This window comes from Ictalurus punctatus, chromosome 28 (genome assembly GCF_001660625.3).
Source record: "Ictalurus punctatus breed USDA103 chromosome 28, Coco_2.0, whole genome shotgun sequence".
In the NCBI taxonomy this organism is placed as follows: Eukaryota; Metazoa; Chordata; class Actinopteri; order Siluriformes; family Ictaluridae; genus Ictalurus; species Ictalurus punctatus.
In genome coordinates, this window is record NC_030443.2 from 1,895,728 (window position 1) to 1,914,254 (window position 18,527).

General features: G+C 41.5%; 3 protein-coding genes across 4 annotated transcripts in view; 2 read left to right on the forward strand and 1 right to left on the reverse strand.

Moving 5' to 3' along the window:
- Positions 1-1,138: 1,138 nt before the first annotated feature.
- LOC108259856 (cysteine-rich motor neuron 1 protein) lies at positions 1,139-2,763 on the forward strand. Its single transcript, XM_017459586.3, has 2 exons — positions 1,139-1,519; positions 2,432-2,763. The coding sequence occupies exons 1-2, from the start codon at positions 1,240-1,242 to the stop codon at positions 2,467-2,469; spliced, it is 318 nt and encodes a 105-aa protein (XP_017315075.1). The 5' UTR covers positions 1,139-1,239; the 3' UTR covers positions 2,470-2,763.
- A 618-nt stretch (positions 2,764-3,381) lies between these two features.
- Positions 3,382-7,301, reverse strand: h3f3c (H3 histone, family 3C). Of its 2 annotated transcripts, none has more exons than XM_017459584.3 (4): positions 7,143-7,301; positions 5,675-5,816; positions 5,205-5,358; positions 3,382-4,831 (listed from the first exon to the last, which is right to left on the reverse strand). In XM_017459584.3, the coding sequence occupies exons 2-4, from the start codon at positions 5,800-5,802 to the stop codon at positions 4,703-4,705; spliced, it is 411 nt and encodes a 136-aa protein (XP_017315073.1). In that variant the 5' UTR covers positions 5,803-5,816; positions 7,143-7,301; the 3' UTR covers positions 3,382-4,702. The 2 variants fall into 2 exon arrangements, with proteins under 2 accessions (XP_017315073.1, XP_017315074.1); XM_017459585.3 differs by having other exon boundaries at positions 5,675-5,813; positions 7,143-7,270.
- Positions 7,302-14,270: 6,969 nt separating this feature from the next.
- The window catches only part of gjd1a (gap junction protein delta 1a), a 14,998-nt gene continuing 10,741 nt past the window's right edge, over positions 14,271-18,527 (forward strand). Inside the window, exon 1 of the mRNA XM_017459599.3 lies at positions 14,271-15,070. Coding sequence (XP_017315088.1) covers positions 15,000-15,070 — 71 coding nt within the window. The 5' untranslated portion in view covers positions 14,271-14,999. The remainder of the gene's footprint in view (positions 15,071-18,527) is intronic.

Sequence of the window (18,527 nt, forward strand, 5' to 3'; positions counted from 1 at the left end):
ATTTAACCACTGACAGGACACCAAGCCACAAGAATCTTCTAGAGTTGCACCGTTTGAAAGTGTTCGTCTCGCTAAATAGCACTCTAATCCATAACAAGTGGAGAACATTTTATCTAATGTCAATCTGATTCCTAAATAAAATTCCTGATAAGATTCTTCAGTCAGATTATAAGCAAGTAGAGTCCGGGTGCTAGGCTATGAGGGTCTTTTTGCAAACAGGTTTTATATCAACATTACTATAAAAACATGAAATTCCACAGCAATAATAACGGAATATGAGCTAAAACTTAAAAGGCAATATGCAGACTTGAACGGAGTGAGAGTGTTTTGTTGAAAAGCTTGAGCAAATGAGGAACAGGTGCTTTAACTAATGACGTTAGAAAGAGCTTGTTGATCAGGTAGGTCAGAGGAAAATGGCCAGACTGGTTTGAGTTGACAGGAACGTTACCGTAACTCAAATAACCACTCTATACAACCGTGCTGAGCAGAAAAAGCAGCAACATTTTGAACCTTGAGGAAGATGGGCTACAGCAGATGGGCAGAGGACCACATTGGGTTCCGGTCCAGTCAGCCACGAAGAGGAACCTGAGGTTACAGTGAGCACATGTTCACTGAAACTGAACAGATTGGAGAAATGTTGTCTCAACTGATGAAATTCGATTTCTGTGGTGGGACGTAGATGCTGAGAATCTGTCATCAATAACGTGAATCCAGAGACAGAAGGAATTACTTCATGCTCAAACTTGCTACTGGTATGCTTCAATTTCAAAGCATTAAGAGTTGTTATTTGGAGGAATGTATAACCCAGGAGGAGTTCACAGAAGTAAAAACTCCATACCGGTGATCAGCAGTTGATCTGAATAAACTAAATAATCATTTTATACCACTATGGCCCTAACGAAAAAACAAAAGATCTTATGACTGCAGACTATTCTGAACATGCAACAGCAGTGTTAAAGTGTATGAGTGCAGTATTTCCCCCCAGTCCTGGACCCCAGAGTAAGCAACCCTGTGCTGCACATTTTCATCATTTTCATCAAAGCTCCTCCTCTGACTTGCCTGAAATCATTCCCGAGGTTAAAATGGGAGTGCACTGGTAATAAAAGATCAGGATTGGAGGACTGAGTGGGCTGGAGTTGAGAGTCTTTTCCTGCCAAACACTGAAACCCTCATTTTTAGAGTTAGCTGTAAACTGACTCTGAGTGGCGTTTTATTTTATTTTTCCAATTCTGCTCCACAATGTATCTGAAGTGTCTGCTGATCTGTCAGCTTCTGGCAATCCTGCTGGTGAAGGACAGCCTGGCATTGAGATGCATCCCCTGCTACATGAGGAAATGCCCAGTAGATCTCAGCTGCCCTGGAGGGACGGTGATGGGGGTATGTGGCTGCTGCCAGGATTGCGCCAGGGTGAAGAATGAGAATTGCGGTGGTCCGTTCAACCACTATGGCATCTGTGACCAGGGCCTCGAATGTGTGAAGAGCGAACCTGACTCGTTCAACAGCGTGGGAGTGTGTCAAGGTACACACACGGACACATGACGTTAAGCTAATGTTGGCTAAGTACTACTTGGTCTTCCCATCTTATCATTTTGCATTTCTTTTCAATTCTCTAGAGTCACATACACTTGATACCCAGCAAACACAGAACTCTGGTTCCTCTTTGGTTATTTTTTGGGAACCATTTTAGAACATTCTGGGAGCATTGTCCTTGCCAAAATACACAATAAATCATGAAAGTTCTATTTCTGTCATTTAAACTTTCCTGGAAAACCAAACTGGAGATAAAGAAAGGTCTGTACTCTGAATTGTTTTATGAACCAAAAGCGAATGCTCCTAGAATGTTTTGGGAACGGGAAAACAAATATTCCCAGAATGTCTCTGGCAAAAACAAACTTTTCCTGTTTGCTTCGTTGGACTATTGATCATAAGGTCGTGAGTTCAAATCACAGCAGTGCCACGTTGCCACTGTTGGGCCCTTGAGCAACCCTCAATTGCTCAGATGTATAAATGAGATAAACGGAAGTCGCTCTGGATAAGGGCGTCTGACAAATGGCATACATGTAAATGCTTCAGGAACCAAAAACAAATGTTTCCAAAACACTTTGGGAACCAAAAACAGATATTTCCAGGATGTTTGGGGAACCAAAAATTGTTGACTGGGTAAGAATTTGTCCAGTAAAGCATGTGTTTGCGAACTAGCTAGAAGCGACAGGTATTCAAATTTGGATTTGTTGGCGAAATAGCTGGAGTAGCTGTCTGAAGTAAAATGTTATCTAAAGTCAAATGTTTGGAGTGAAATAATAATAATAATAATAATAATAATAATAATAATAATCCTCCAAAAGATAAAGAACCTGTGGAATAATGTGAAAATGGCCATGTGTTATCCCATCACTGCTAAACTCACTCACACAAATGTTAACATTTTCAGAAGCGTTTATCGAGAAGCTGAAGCAGCTGAGGAAATGAGCTGGAAGATCATCCGAGCGGACGAGAGAGAGAGAGAGAGAGAGGGGGAGAGAGAGAATCAAAATCGATTACATCCTGGAAGGAATGTTGAGGATAACTATATACATCTTCATTAGGTTACTAACAAATGTGTCAGTACATTATTATAAAACACAGCAGGTTATAAGCAGTTATAAATGCTCCTGCACTGTTATGTCGTAGACCCCGCCGTATCCTGACTACACCAGTTTGAGCGACTGCATGACTATTGCAAGCCTCTGTAATGTCATTTTTAATAAAAATGTTTCGCATCTACTCCCGTCTGCTGTGTGTATTTCCTCAGAGAGGGTCTGATACGAGTTCGTTTGGCGAGCGCGCTGCATATCGTCACTAACCGAGTAGTGGGAAGAGTCCTCACAAGAGAGGCACTGACTGGACACAAGAGACAGATCCAAACGTATAAAATAAAAGGCACAGCGCTCGGGATTGGTCACTTCAAGGCTTTATACACGATATTTGTGCTAATGTGTATTCCATGTGTCTCTGAAAGTATACAATATGGTTCCTTCTAATTTACACATGAAACGTTTAAAGGAAGCAAGCGTGTGTTTAGCCTATGGGACATATTCAACCGAGAGGGAGCGTGTCAAGGTTGGTATATAACCCTGAAGAGAAACCCCATGAAACAAATGACATCTGAAAGAAGCTGCAGTAAAAACCTGGAAAAGCTTCAGAGAAGAAGAAACCAATAGTTTGGTGATGTCAGTGAGTGAGATATGCCTTATCATTGTTAACACATCTAGGTGTAAATATCAGGAAATAAAAGCTGAAATCCTAAACTCTCGTCTCATTGAAAGCCAAAACGATCAGTCAAGAGAGTTAAAACGAATCGTTTGAGCCAAACAAACAAAAAAACTAAACAAAAAAGAGACGTTGTGTAACATCTATTTATTACCACCATAGTATGAGAAATTTGGAAAATACAAAGATCAGCTTATTTAAATTTCTGAATAAGAAAAATAAACAGGAACATGAGGTTATACAAGTGTATCACGAGAGAGCGAGAGAGAATCTACACGAAGAAAGCAAAACACGGCAAAAACGAATCGTGACAAATCTTTTTTTGCTACAATTTTTTGACAAATGCCGATCTGTGGAGAGAAAAAAAAAAAAACCCAAACAAAAACAGCAAAAAACCCGGGGTGACGGAGAAAGGGGAAAGGGAGAAGCGTGAAGGACAAGTGAAGAACAGTGAGAGTGAATGAGAGGCTGGTTTAGAGCGCCCCCCTGTGGCTGCCTGAAAGTTAGAACAGGAGGAGCAGGATCGGCAATCACCATAAAAAAAAGTAATAATAATAATAATAATACTAATAATAATAATAATAATGATAATATTAATACGAAAAAACAAAAATAATCTCATTCAAATTTTTTGTCGTTTTGTTTGTTTTTTGTCCCAGAACAGTGGTAAAACAACTCATGACTATAAATCATAGAAAAAAAAAATCCAAAAAGAAAAAAAAAATAACACCATCAACAATAATAGTAATCATCAATATTATAACAACTTTATAACCAATAGATGCTGGTTTGCAGTTGAATACGATTTCTGCTTTGCTGATCCTACACACACAAACACACACACACACACACACACACAGATTTGGGCTGGGGAAGATAAACATGTGGGTGCACACGCAAATAACAGGGCAACGGGGTAGGTAGGGGGTTTCTGAGGTGTGTAGGGACGCATAAAGGTAAGAAGGGTTTTCTGATGTGTGTGAGCAGAAGATAAGTCAGGTAGGGGTTTCTAAGGTGTCAGGGGTGGGTAAGTAGTTAAGTGAAGGTGGTCTGGGGCAGTTTTAGTAGCACCCTGCTGTGGAAGTTGCCGCTCCCCTTAAGCAGACTAACCCCAGATTCCACCTTCCTTCATACTGTGTGTGTTCAACCCCCAAGCTTGGCAAGGGTGGACCTCGTTTACGCTCCGACTCTTATACACGTGTAAGTGTGTGTGTGTGTGTGTGTGTGTGTGTGTGTGTGTGTGAGTGATTGATCAGAAGCGTCTGTTACATGCACATACAGGTACCCTACGCGTCAGTGAGACAGCACTAGTAGACTGAAACACATTGGCCTCCCCGTCGCAGATATTCTAAACTCTACCAAGAAAGAAGGGGAGAGACGAGTGGAGAGAGAGAGACAGACAGAGAGAGAGAAAGAAAGACAGAAAGGATGGAAGGAGCAGGACGACGGGTGTTTAGGCGCGCTCTCCGCGGATACGACGTGCCAGCTGGATGTCTTTGGGCATGATGGTGACGCGCTTGGCATGGATGGCACACAAGTTGGTGTCCTCGAAAAGGCCCACCAGGTACGCCTCGCTGGCCTCCTGCATTAACACACACACACACACACACACACACACACACACACACACACACGGATCAGAACACAATATGTGGCAATATCATATTGTAATACTCTGAAAGAAAAAAAAAAAGGTCCACATATCAAATTTAAAGGTGCAGTCAGTGATTTTGGTGAACGTTCTCCTTGGACCAGTTGTTTTGGAACTGAAACTCCACACAAACACAGCCCCTCCCTTCAACCTTCTCACCGCAGCTTTAATGTTGTTTTTGCGTTAATTTAATAATAAGATGCTCACATTAGTGAAATCACCATATCTGCAGAAATAAGGAGTACTGGAAGTAATGACAGCTGATACGCTGCTCACTTCCTCCCTCACACACACACACACACACCTGCAGGGCTCCGATGGCGGCGCTCTGGAAGCGCAGGTCCGTCTTGAAGTCCTGAGCGATCTCTCTCACCAGGCGCTGGAAGGGCAGCTTACGGATCAGCAGCTCGGTGGACTTCTGGTACCGACGGATCTCACGCAGAGCCACTGTGCCGGGCCTGGACACAGATCATATCATATTCAAAATTAAATACCTGTTCGAATACAGCCGAGATGTGCGATATTCATGCTTGTTTTTGTTATTTATTTAAATCAGCTGAGAACTTAAAGCGAGCAGCCTCCAATTGCACCATGGTGGACGCGTGTTGATGAAAAATCTATCCATTACGATCGAACGCAATCAGAACCAACTGATCCATATCAGCACAAAATAAAAGTGCTCTGGGCAGCATTCTTTCTACATCAGAAAAAGCGCTATGCTCAGCGAATCGCTGCTGGTATTTATCTGTCGTTGGTGTTAGGTCAGTGCGTCACCTGTAACGGTGAGGTTTCTTCACTCCTCCAGTAGAGGGCGCACTCTTACGGGCCGCTTTAGTGGCCAGCTGCTTACGAGGAGCTTTGCCTCCTGTAGATTTGCGGGCAGTCTGCTTGGTACGGGCCATGCTTCTTCAATCTGCTGCGGAGAGAAAAAAAGGACAGACCGAGTCAATACGGATCAGGACCAGGGTTTTTTTTGTGTGTGGAAAAAAATACACCATTGAAAACACTATGTTTCTTCTACTGATGGAGATGACTGAAGTGTATCTCCACAAGCAACAGGACTGGGTCTGGAGTGTACAAATGACAATATACAATGATTAAAACTTAATAAAATATACCTTAAACAAATCTTTCATTTGAAAAACATCAAAACACGGGCCTTATTCCACAGATTAGAAATAATTTTAAAGTACTTAAAAAAAGATGTATTAAGATGATCGACTAAAATGACCATTAAAATAAAGAGTAAAAATATGTATATTTATCACAGAATATGAATTTTAATTTATTTTAATAATAATAATAATAATAATAATAATAATAATAATAATGTAAGCCTAATTCTATTAGATTATCCTAAAATATAATATTTAAACCTCAAATTATAGTTGTGTATTATACTTGTGCAGTTAATGGATATTTAACATTTAATTAAAAAAAAAATGTACAAAGTTATAATAGCTGTGTTTGCAAATAAATGCAACAATAAAGTGGTTTTTAAATTGAAAAAGAAAAATAATATAAAGACTTTGCATGCAAACGCACGTGTGGTTTCCGGTCCCGTATGTTATTTCGGGCAACTTCCTCTCGCACGCGCAAGAAGAAATAAAGAAAGAAGAAGAAAAAACAACAACCCAAAAGCCAACAACCAAAACGCACCACTCAGCGCGGACCGAAAGCACCTGTGAGCCAATCACAAAGCCGTGCATTCAATCAACGGACGCCGAACCAATGAAACAACAGAAGCTCTCGGCTTCAGCCAATCAGCGGCCGCGCTGGCATGTTGCGGGGGCAGCTCAGCCTCTTTTGACCCCGCCCACTACCGCAAGATTATGGCCGCGATTCGAATAGCAACTGTGAGTGAGACCCTGTATTGAAGCGAAGACAAGCGCGTAAACTTTGACAGAAAATTCAAAATCCGCGACGCGAACCGACTCAAACATTTCACGGCCACGGACTAGACACCCTTGTGCAACAGCAAGGCCGGTTAAAAGGAGTTTTCAGTCGTGAATTCGAGGCGAATAACCGAAGTAAAAAAGGCAGATTAAAAAGTGGGACGGATTTTCTTCCCTCCGACGACGCGGAAAAGGAGAGCCTATTTTCTCTCAGCGGTTTTCTCGTTTTCAGACGACGCAAACCCCACGGTTTTTCCGCGCAAAATACAAATAATTCCGCCCAAAAGTTCGACAAAGCTGTGAAAAAGTGTTTTAGGCTAAATTTGGCGAACAGTCTGGGCACTTACCTTCAGCGAATGTGTTTAATTTGTCGCAGTGAAATATGTGCAGAGCTTTGCCTGGCACTCTCAGTATTTACTATCACACACACAATGGGAACCGAGCGGCCAGCGCCAAAATGGCCGCCACGTCAATCACTCCTCTCTCTCCCAGAATGCACCTCAATTAATTCGAAACGCCAAACGTTACCAAAACAAGCTAATAATTTCATCATATTTAACCTATTTACACGTCTTTTTCTTTTTTCTTTAAACCACATTTGTGATTTTCGTCACTTTTATTTGTCACATTAAGTTTAAAAAGCTGTTCATTGTTTTTCTTTCGTTCGTGCTTTCATGTACTTTTAAGCAGGATATGAAGTAATGCTAGGCTAATTTTTTTCCTAATCTTTTTTTCTGTGTAAAAAAGTTCTTTTTTTTTTTTTTTTTTAGTTTAGAGTAGGCATTTTGCCTAATGTATCACAATTTATTTCCTACACAAACAATAAAAACGTTATTTACTTATGAAGGCTGCCTTAAACGTCCTATAGTAAAAGTGCTACTTAACAATTTCATTTAAACGATTAAAAACGGTTTATTCTAACAGTTTCCTACATGTCTACACACTAAAATGTCATGTTCTTTGATCTGTATGGAGTAAAACACCAAAAATGTCTTTGGGAGTGTGCTAAATAGGAACCTAATCAATGGCGGGGCGGTGTGATGATGAACGGCCTGACGAAAAAGTCGATTATTTTCCAATAACACCACTTTCTGAAGTGTTTTACTCCTCTTAGATCACAGCAATTTGACACCAATAAAAAAAATTCACTTATCAAACACCATCTCTCATTTTTATCCACTTATAGTTAATTTAATGTTGCGGAATGTCCATTAGACAATCACTTACGTTGTCGCAGCTATAAACAGTCGTTCCCTCACAAACCTCTCTTTCTTCTTTCTCTTAAAGTTAAAATGCTAAATAAAAAGCTTGTAGTGGTAACAAAAACCACAAAGCACAAACTCCTCTGTCTTGAAGACTTTTCTATGTCTGAAAATGTAAACTTTCATCTTTACCACTGACACTGGAGGCTCCTTCCGTAAAAAGTTAAATACACATCTTGTAATTACACGTTGTAATTGTTTTTCTTTGGTCTTTCATGTATAGAATTGGGGTTGTAAGCTATTTAACATGTCAGTATTTTACAAATGAAAATATTGACTTCAGGTGTCAGGGTCTGTATCAAATTTCCTATAGAGCGCATGTTTATGTAACACTTAACCACTTAATTTAAACAGTTGAAACCTTTGATATGTATGCAGAGATGAAGCTTCCTATATAATAGTTTCATACTCCCTATAACAGCATGTCCTTTAATTGTAGTTATTAAAGAGTGAGACATTAAACTTTGTATCTCTTTATAGTTACACATACAACATTTTACAGTTTTATTAGAGTTTACACACCATTGGCAAGTAAATATTAAAAATAATAATAATTATTTAATGTATCTGAATCTGATAGTGCTTTCTGTTAGAAATGTAGGGGGTGTGGACAACATTTCACATTTTGTCTAGCGCACACCACTTTATTTAATGAACCCCCTCAGTGAACATAAATATTAGGCTCAGTATTCAAATGTAAAGAGTAATATTCAGATTATTTTTTGGAGATCTTGTTAGCGCTGTAACAGAGAAGTATAAAAAAATATTCAAGGGATCCCAGTTTGAGAACCACTGGTATAGAGCCCATGTGTTCATGCTCTGTGTAGTACACATTTATAAAGCGGAGGAAGTAGAGGATCCAGACAACTTTCTAATGGAAATTTATTGTACTATATACGTATATTATAGAAAGCAACATTTCATACCCTATATAGTGCACCTCTATAGGGAGCAGGAATCTGAATCCCAACTGACGTCCAATTATCAGTATAGTGCACTAGTATAGATGGGCAGTTTAAAAAATCATTCAGACAACCTGTTCAATTTTATGACGGGGTGTAAAAACAATTTAATATTAATATTTATGACATAAAATGGAAAATATAAATGAATTGAAACAAAGATGAAAAAATAAAGTGTTCATTTCCTTAATTTTGTGATTTGGGGCAGGTGAGCATGGAGCTGCAATAAGGCATTTGTTCCTTTTGTGTGTGTGTGTGTGTGTGTGTGTGTGTGTGTGTGTGTGTGTGTGTGATCTCCCATCTGTTTCATACCCACCCTCGCCACCCACTGCAGATTTAAGTGCAGTACATGACTACATAATACAGGGGGCACTGTCTTCTTTTCTAAACAAAAGTATGGCATTAGTGTGTTACTGAACCTCTCTCTCTCTCTCTCTCTCTCTCTCTCTCTCTCTCTCTCTCTCTCTCTCTCCTTTAGATTATTGTACATAAAATTGTTGTTTTTTGCATTTTTTTTTATCAGTCATGATTTAGCTCAATAGCTGTGTAGCTTTATTTGCCTTCCTCTCCTGTGTTCCTGTACGTCACAGGGAGAAGGAATGATTTGTGGCCCTTGTTCCGAGGAGCACCCTTCATAACCTGTGATCTATAAAATTGTATACGCTTTGTGAAATAATGATGAGAAGGTCAGTCTTCTTCTGAAGACTGCCAGCACATGATTACGCAAATGCAGAGCAGTGAAAATTCTGGTTATAGGATTCCATGCATGTGTGAGGTGGAAATAACAACAATAGAAAATATTACGTCTATATAATATACGCCTTCTATGCCTTCTATGAATCACATGTTTATTTAAAATCATGCATTTCTGAAAATTGCTGTGAAATGAGCAGCATTGTGTGCATATTTTTTAGTAAAGCCTATGCAGGTTAACCTGCAACCATGAACAAATTGTCCTATTAGCAGGAGTAGGTCACTGCTATTGATTTATTTATACAGCGCGTGACCTTCGTGATTTCAAACCCCTTCATGGATAATCAAAGTAGAAAAGCTTTAACCTTTTAACCTTTTTTACGTTACTGCTAGTCCATAATGTTACTTATCCGTTTAGTCATTGTGGGAGAAACCACTTCTCCTTCACTGCACATTTTTCACTATGAACAGTGTTTAAAGTAGACATTTTCTTTAGAGGAAGGTCAGAAGTGCACACAGGAAGTGGTGTGTGTTGTTTCAGGGGATCCTTAGTAACCCTTAAAACTCAGCTGGCACCCACACCATGAAAGATCATGGTTTAAACATTATGAATTATTTGGATTTTTGCTACCTGTGCTTGATAGATAGCGATCCTGTGTGTTCCTCAGATTCAGTGCCAGTGTTAAAGGTCAGCCAGGTGTCAGCTCGAGCTGGAGTCTCTGTGGCGAAAACGCCACTAGCCACAGGAAGAGCTTTTCCTGACAGCATGATTTTTTAATTTATTTCATGCAACACCCTGGTTTTTTGGGGGTTTTTTGTGCATGGAAATTTTGATCACCGTGTGAGATTGATGAGTCACTGTTTGCATTGCTGGGGGCTAAATATAGCATTTCCCTCCCTCATAAATAAGGTTGCGGGTCAGATCTAGTAAAAAACAAGTGCTTTGTTGAGCCATACATGTATGTATGGCTCAACAAAGCCATACTACGAAGCCAGACTACGAATGCAGTCTTTCCTTATTTGATGTGGGTTAATAGATATATTTGTGGACACCTGACCATCACTTCCGTATGGGGTTCTTCCCCCAAACTGTTGCCACAAATGTCATATATTTCAACATATTAAAATTAAGGGCAGATTTTCCACTTAAATTAAAATATGTAGCTCAACAAAAAGCAAATATAAGCAGGTTTATGGTATGGATACAATTCTATTCAATTGAGTTTTATTTGTATAGTAGGTTTCCAGATATAAATTTTAAATGAATAAACGTATCACTAATGACCGAGCCAGAGGCGATGGTGGCGAGGAAAAACTCCCTGAGACAACACGAGGAAGAAAGACTCAAAAGGCAACCCATCCTCCTCTTTGCGACGATTATGTGTCCTGCATCAATTAACCAAATGATGATGTACTGGATTATGGAGGGGCAGTGGAGGCTCAAGGGTTAAGGCTTTGGGTTACTGATCAGAAGGTGGGAGGTTCAAGCCCCTATCACTGCCAAGCTGCCACTGTTGGGCCCTTGAGCAATACCCTTAACCCTGTCTGCTCCAGGGGTGCTGTATCATGGCTGAGCCTGCGCTCTGACCCCAGCTTCCTAACAAGCTGGAATACAAAGGCTTCTTCTTTGTTGTCTGAACCATAGTGCCAACCAAACTACCGTTGAAAAAAAATGGTCGAACTAGCACTCCTTACATCCAACGTACTTGGACAGGAGGGCTTTTTTTTGGTGCTACCCAGACTCCAGAGGCTTGTGGGGGTTGGTTTGGCACTCAGATCTGACATCGTGCTGTTACCACTGCCTGGTACCACTCAACTTAATAGAAAACATGGGCTGTGGAGACAGAAGCCAATAACGCCCATTGAAACTGAAGAATGTCTTACTTTGAAGCCCAGTGAACTTCTTGGGATCCATGTGCAGGAAGACGTTTTCAAAAGCTCTTTGGCAGAACCAGAGTCCTGGGGCAGCAGTTCAAGGCGCTGGCTCAGGCAAAGTCAAAGCTGGAAGTGCGATACTCAACTTTGGCGCCTGGTTCAGTAAACTTTGTGCTCCTTTTTGCCGTTAAAGGGACTCTTTTTTTTAACCCCCTTCCCAGCCCCCATCAGTGTGTCCAGACTCACAAACTATTCTCATAACTGTACATCATTCCTATTAGTTTCACTGAATAATTACTATTAGCTACTGAATAATAAGCTTTAATGATATGTAATGAAGTAGGTGTTAAGCCATGTTTCGCGTGCATGAGGAGACTGTACCGTACATCCGGAAAGACTTTATGTTATGAATAAAAATGCATGTTCCTGTGCTAAATTCAAACCCGCCATTTCTCTTTTCACATCCCTGCCCACTCCATTTCTACCTCTGACCCAATCTGAGGTCCCAGCAGAGAAAACCAGCGACTATATTTAACGCGAACCAGAACCCCCCGATGCGCCAAGTATATGGACTTGGCTTTTGGGTCAGCTGCAAATGCAGCTACTGACAAACTTCCTGACGATTTTGTTTTGTTTTTACTGGTGTATGTGATCTGGTTTGATTTTGAATGGACTTCCGAATGTCCACGAATAATAACTCATTTATTTATTTATTTTATAGTAAAAAAAACCCCTGTAAAACTGTAACATTTATTTTTACACTCCTACATGAATGTAACTCGTGTGACCTCCTTTGGTCCTTTATATTGGTGTGTGTGTGTTGTTCTAGGTCAGTAGGTTTGTCAGCACTGAAGCATTGAAGCCTCACTGCCCATCATTTCTTTCTTGTAGTCAACCCATAATTATTGTGTGTGTGTGTGTGTGTTCTTCTGTGCGTGTTAAGCAGGAGTCCACATTAAGCAGCACAGGAACACCTGACACGGCCAAAGTCAGCACGTCCTTACCCACAACGCCCTGTGCTAATGACATTGCTGTGTGTGATTAACTGTTTCTCAGCAGTGCCACTCACTCCAGTGCACTTGCGCAGAATCAACACTGTGTGTGTGTGTGTGTGTGTGTGTGTGTGGGAGAGAGAGAGAGAGAGAGTGTGTTCTCTGCTGTTCTCTACAGCACTAATGTAATTAAATTATACACAGTATTAGCATTACATCGAAATGCCAAGGCAACACGGCCCTGACCCAAAACACACACAGACGACTGTTCGTTCAACCATCTGTGTGTCTCTCTCTCTCTCTCTCTCTCTCTCTCTCTCTCTCTCTCCCACACACACACACACACACACACACACACACACACACACACACACCTCTGTCTGCTGTGTCATGTGATGCAGGGAGCAGGTAGGGAACAGACATCAGTTTAGACACATCAATCAAACAAATGCAATCCTTAATGATGTAAAGAGTAGCATCATAGTACAGGCTAAAACATGAACTAGCGTTATAGTAAACATGGAAAGACACAAAGTAGCATAATACAGAACAGGCTAAAATACTAAACTAGTATGACAGCAAGTGGTTTCAAACACAAATTAGGATATAGTAAACAGAACAAAAAGAAACTAGCATTATAGTAAACAGGCTAAAACATGAACTAGCATTATAGTAAACAGGCTAAAAAGAAACTAGCATTATAGTAAACAGGCTAAAAAGAAACTAGCATTATAGTAAACAGGCTAAAAAGAAACTAGCATTATAGTAAACAGGCTAAAAAGAAACTAGCATTATAGTAAACAGGCTAAAACAAAAACTAGCATTATAGTAAACAGGCTAAAAAGAAACTAGCATTATAGTAAACAGGCTAAAACAAGAACTAGCATTATAGTAAACAGGCTAAAAAGAAACTAGCATTATAGTAAACAGGCTAAAACAAAAACTATCATTATAAGAAAACAGGCTAAACCCCAATTTTGATGATTTCCTACGTTACACAGATGCAGCATGCGTTTTAATTTCATTAGGGTCTGCTTTATTTTATCTTCTTAAGTTCTAAACATTTTCAGTGGACAAACTGAGCAAGTAATGTTTAAAGAAAACAAGCTAAACCATAAACTAGCTTTACGGTAGATCTGCTAGGTTTTCAAGATGTGGGAAGAAACAGAAAAGGAGGGAGGGGAGAAAGAAGAGAGAGAGAGCGAGAGAGAGAGAGAGAGAGAGAGAGAGAGAGAGAGAGAGAGAGAGACTCCGATCTGCAAAGCTGAAAGAAGAGATAAATGGGACCTGTGAGTAACAAAACATGATCAATGATAAGGGTTTTTATTTCTCTCTCTCTCTCTCTCTCTCTCTCTCTCTCTCTCTCTCTCCCTGTGTGTGTGTGTGTGTGTGTGTGTGAGAGAGAGAGAGAGAGAGAGACAGATTAATGCATAAGGCACAATTGCAGCTGCAGCATCAATGATTCCTACCGAGAGAAACAGAGAGAGAAAGAGAGAGAAGGAGGTGGTCTGTAAGAGAGCCATACTCGCAGAATGTGACAGCAGAGAAAATGAGAGAGAGAGAGAGAGAGAGAAAAATAGAGAGAGAGAGAGAGAGCGTGCAGGCAGATGAAAGAGAAAGGAGGAGCTGAGAGGAGGAACAGGACGACGAAGGTGTCAGCATCAGGGCCCCCCCTCCACATACACACACACACACACACACACACATACATACATACATACATACATTTACACAGGCACTCACAAAGGATAGGAGGAGAGGAAGAAGTGAAGAAAAAGGCATGAGATGAGAAGGAGAAGAGGAGAGAGCTCGGAGAACACTGCTTCCACGTCCACGTTGTAGTGGCCGTAGCGACTTCCATCACAGCTGTGCGTGCGTGTGTTGGTGTGTGTGTGTGTGTGTGTGTGTGTGTGTGTGTGTGTGTGATATGGAATCCAGAGCGCTGCATCCTCTCAGCTCAGTGCTGCTAATGAAGACCGGGACGCTGCAGTGACCATGTGTGTATGTGAGAGAGAGAGAGAGCATGGGAGTGTGTGTGCGCATATGGAGCTCTGATAGGTGCAGTGCTGCTGCTGTGTGTGTGTAAGAGGAGTGTGAAGACGGACACAATGCGAGGACAGGAGGAACTGAGATAGAGTAGAAATCAAGGTGTGTGTGAGTGTGTGTGTGTGTATGTGTGTGTAAGAGGGTGCGTGAGCGAGAGTGAGAGGTGGTCCAACTCCAGCATCATCAGCATTCCTGCTGCAGAAGCAACGCTAAGTCATCTGCACACACTCGTACACTGGCACCAGGGGTGGACGAGGGGGTCGTTGCTAACGGAGACGGTCCTGGGTCAGAGGCGGTGACCCCAGCGAACGGCCGTCGGCACGGAGACTCGTGGCAGCAGGGGCGTGAGCGAGAGTGACGGGCGGAAAGCCACCATGGGCGAGTGGACGATATTGGAGAGGCTGCTGGAGGCTGCGGTGCAGCAGCACTCCACCATGATCGGGAGGTGAGCACACACACACACACACACACACACACACACACACACACACGTCTGTCTACTATCTTTCCGAGGACCTTCCTCTGACGTAATTATTAACACATTTAAAATCTACATCTAACTCGTACACATTAACTTCATTAACTGAAAGGAAACCTTTTAATTGTTTTAAATAAATTTAGTAGTTTTCCTCATAGGGACCTGCGAAATGTCCCCACAAGGTCATACCTATCACATATTCCTAACCTTGTGAGGACATTGGATTTCAGTTTTATTTCCCCTCGAATGTCACTTATAGGCTCGTACAAAAAAAATTATTACATTTTTTATCTCATTTCATTAAACACACACGGACAATATTTGACCGAACAAATATAACATTTTTATGTTTTTTCCCCCTGTATTTGTTTTTTTTAATGAGTCTTTATTGATCACGTATACATTACAGCGCATATCCCAGCATGTTAGGAAATTGGGGTTACAGCGCAGGGGCAGCTATGATACAGCACCCCCTGGAGCAGAGAGGGTTAAGGGCCTTGCTCAAGGGCCCAACAGTGGCAGCTTGGCAGTGCTGGGGCTTGAACCTCAGACCTTCTGATCAGTAACACAGAGCCTTGACCGCCAAGCCACCACTGCCCCTTATTTAATAGTAGTACGTACATGCAGTCCCGCCGGTATTTTGCGATTCTGCAATCGCGGAAATGAACGCGAAATCACAAAACGTGAAATCAACCGGACGTCCGGCCCGAGATGTCGTCACGACTGCTCCGATTCACGTGCGTCCAACACGAGTACAGCTACAAGCGCTCGTTTACCGACAAACATCGCTGCGAAAGAGCGCGCAAAACTATTTCGTGCGACTGTGATTTCGCCGACTCGAGCAGTTTTCCAAAAAACATAAAAGCACAAAAAAAAACGCTGCAAAGTTGGAAAAAAGTCGCAAAACCAAGCGTTTTAATCACTATATTAAACGTTTATAAAACATTTTATTATTCCATTGCATTAGAAATTAATCGTTTTTTTTTTTTTTTAATTAAAAGAACCCGTTGTTGGTATTGGTAGAAAAAGACGATCCTGATGAGAGTTACGTCTGCATTTTGGCACAATAACTCTTGTTATCTCGACATTTGCGGTTATGACGGGCGTAAAATGAACGAATGGCCTTTTTCGGCTTCCATAATCGAGATCGCCATTTCTTTTCGGAAAAGGCAAATTGAACACTGCAGATTAAACGGGTATTAAAACATACAGTTACAGCTTTAACTCTGACACCGGAGACTCCTTCCATAAATCAACCTTCCATAATCACCTCTTATAGAAAGGTGGATAGTGCGTAGGCAAGTGCTGTGTGTGTGTGTGTGTGTGTGTGTGTGTGTGTGTGTGTGTGTGTGTGTGTGTGTATGTAGAGACACAGATGATGGATGAATGCGGTGGTGCTGGGGGTTGGTGGTGCTTTGCCTGTTCTGTTTGCTTTGCATATCGAATGCTGATGCTATACAACAAAAAAATGATGACACACAAGTGTGTGTGTGTGTGTGTGTGGTGCATGCATTGTTCTCTCTCTCTCTCTCTCTCCGTTGTCACCGCCTCCGCCCATTGTGATCCCGCTGGCTACCTTAAGGTGGTTTGAGTTAATTATAAGGAACTAATAGGCTGTGTTGAAGGAAACCTGAGCACAAAGAAAGGAGAGAGGGGGGGGGTTAATGATGATGATTGATTTTTACACTATAGGTGACCCTAATAAAGAGCCTTAAACACACACACACTCACACACACACACACACACACACACACACACACACAAAATCTACTTTAGGGTTTTGAAGGGTGCCAATAATTCTGGAATGCACTGTATGTTGTGTGTATGTATTTGTATATGTATGTACAGTATGGTTATGTCTGTTATGTGTGGATATTGTGTGTGTGTGTGTGCGAGACGGTGATTAAATCTGTCTGCTCTTAACTCTAATGCTGTTTTCTGTTCAGCAAAGCAACGCAGCGTAATGATCAGGTAATGACACGGTAATGAGACCGTAATTATTCTGGAGACACAGACGCGAGACACAGAGACACGAAAACAACAGAATGACGCAGGACTAACCGACGAACATCCCCGGGTCCCGCGAATGCGCCGTCTCACGGCGTGGAGCACGGAACCAGGATGTTTATCACGTTGATCTCCATCATGGAGCACGGGCTACGGTGTATTACAGCACGGTCTGTACAAGGGATGTCCTGTACGGTCCCGATCGCGTAGCGTAAATGTCAATCAAACTTAAACGACCAGGTAGCCACGCCCACAAAACTCCATAAAAAGGCAACGCTCACGGAGAGCTGCAAACGACAAACTGACATCTGAATGGTGAGAGATGAAAGCCTTCCTGAATCTTCCTCCTTTCATACGCCGCCATCACGTGTGTCCCCACTGAACGCCTTGAAGTCTTAATCGTCGTAAAAAAAAATTGTTAACGTTTTTTGCTTATTTTGCGTACAGCCTTTCACGAAACGTCCGTAAAATCGAAGCGATTTCAACTCGACTGTGTCGTCCACTCTTAAACTCATCGGAAACTATACGATTCTGAGCCCGGCCGGTCGAGGTTTACGTTAGAGAGTCTCGTTATTCGGGAACGTAAACAATTCAAACGGGAAATACGAATGTTTTTTTTTTTCTTCAAACTAACTGGACGTTTTCCTGACAATTTTGTTCGCATTGTTCGAGGCTGCTGTAACGCACACGAAAGACACCGATTAGCCAAAACATGTTAGCATCATTTGTTTTGCACTGAAGCTACGATGCTAATGTCGCTAACAAATAGTAGTAGCTTAAACACTAGCCTCCAGTTTAGCATTGAGCACAAAACATTGAGAAATCCCTAGGAAGCCATTTTTTTCTTATCTTTTAGGCTCAGAGGAATGTCCTTTCTCAGTGTGTGTGTATATGTGTGTGTGTGTGTGTGAGAGAGAGAGAGTGTGTTTCCTGTTTTAATGTCTGAGTTCCTCTCGCTCGTTGTTTTGAGTCGAGATCGAACACCTGAGGCTAGAATGAGTGAGGCAGAGCGGCGGAACGAATAAACCATGAATCAGATGAATCAAAACTATCGTTCATCAGCCTCCACGTGCGCGCACACACACACACACACAAGCACAAGCATGCACACACACACACTGCTAATGCTGCTTCAGCAGCACAGTTTGTCTGGTGCTGAGCTTTCTTTGTACTGACAAACAGCTTCTACTCTTTAAGGGTATGTGTGTGTGTGTGTGTGTGTGTGTCTGTCCTTGCAATGACAGGATAGTGTCAAATGTCATTACAATTTTTCAACAGCGTCATTAATATCTACTATATACACGCATCAATATCCATTACACGCTCATTATTATTCACCACACGCTCATTAATATTCACGACACGCTCATCAATATTCAAATACAATCAACACTACAGTAAATCTTTCAGATAATT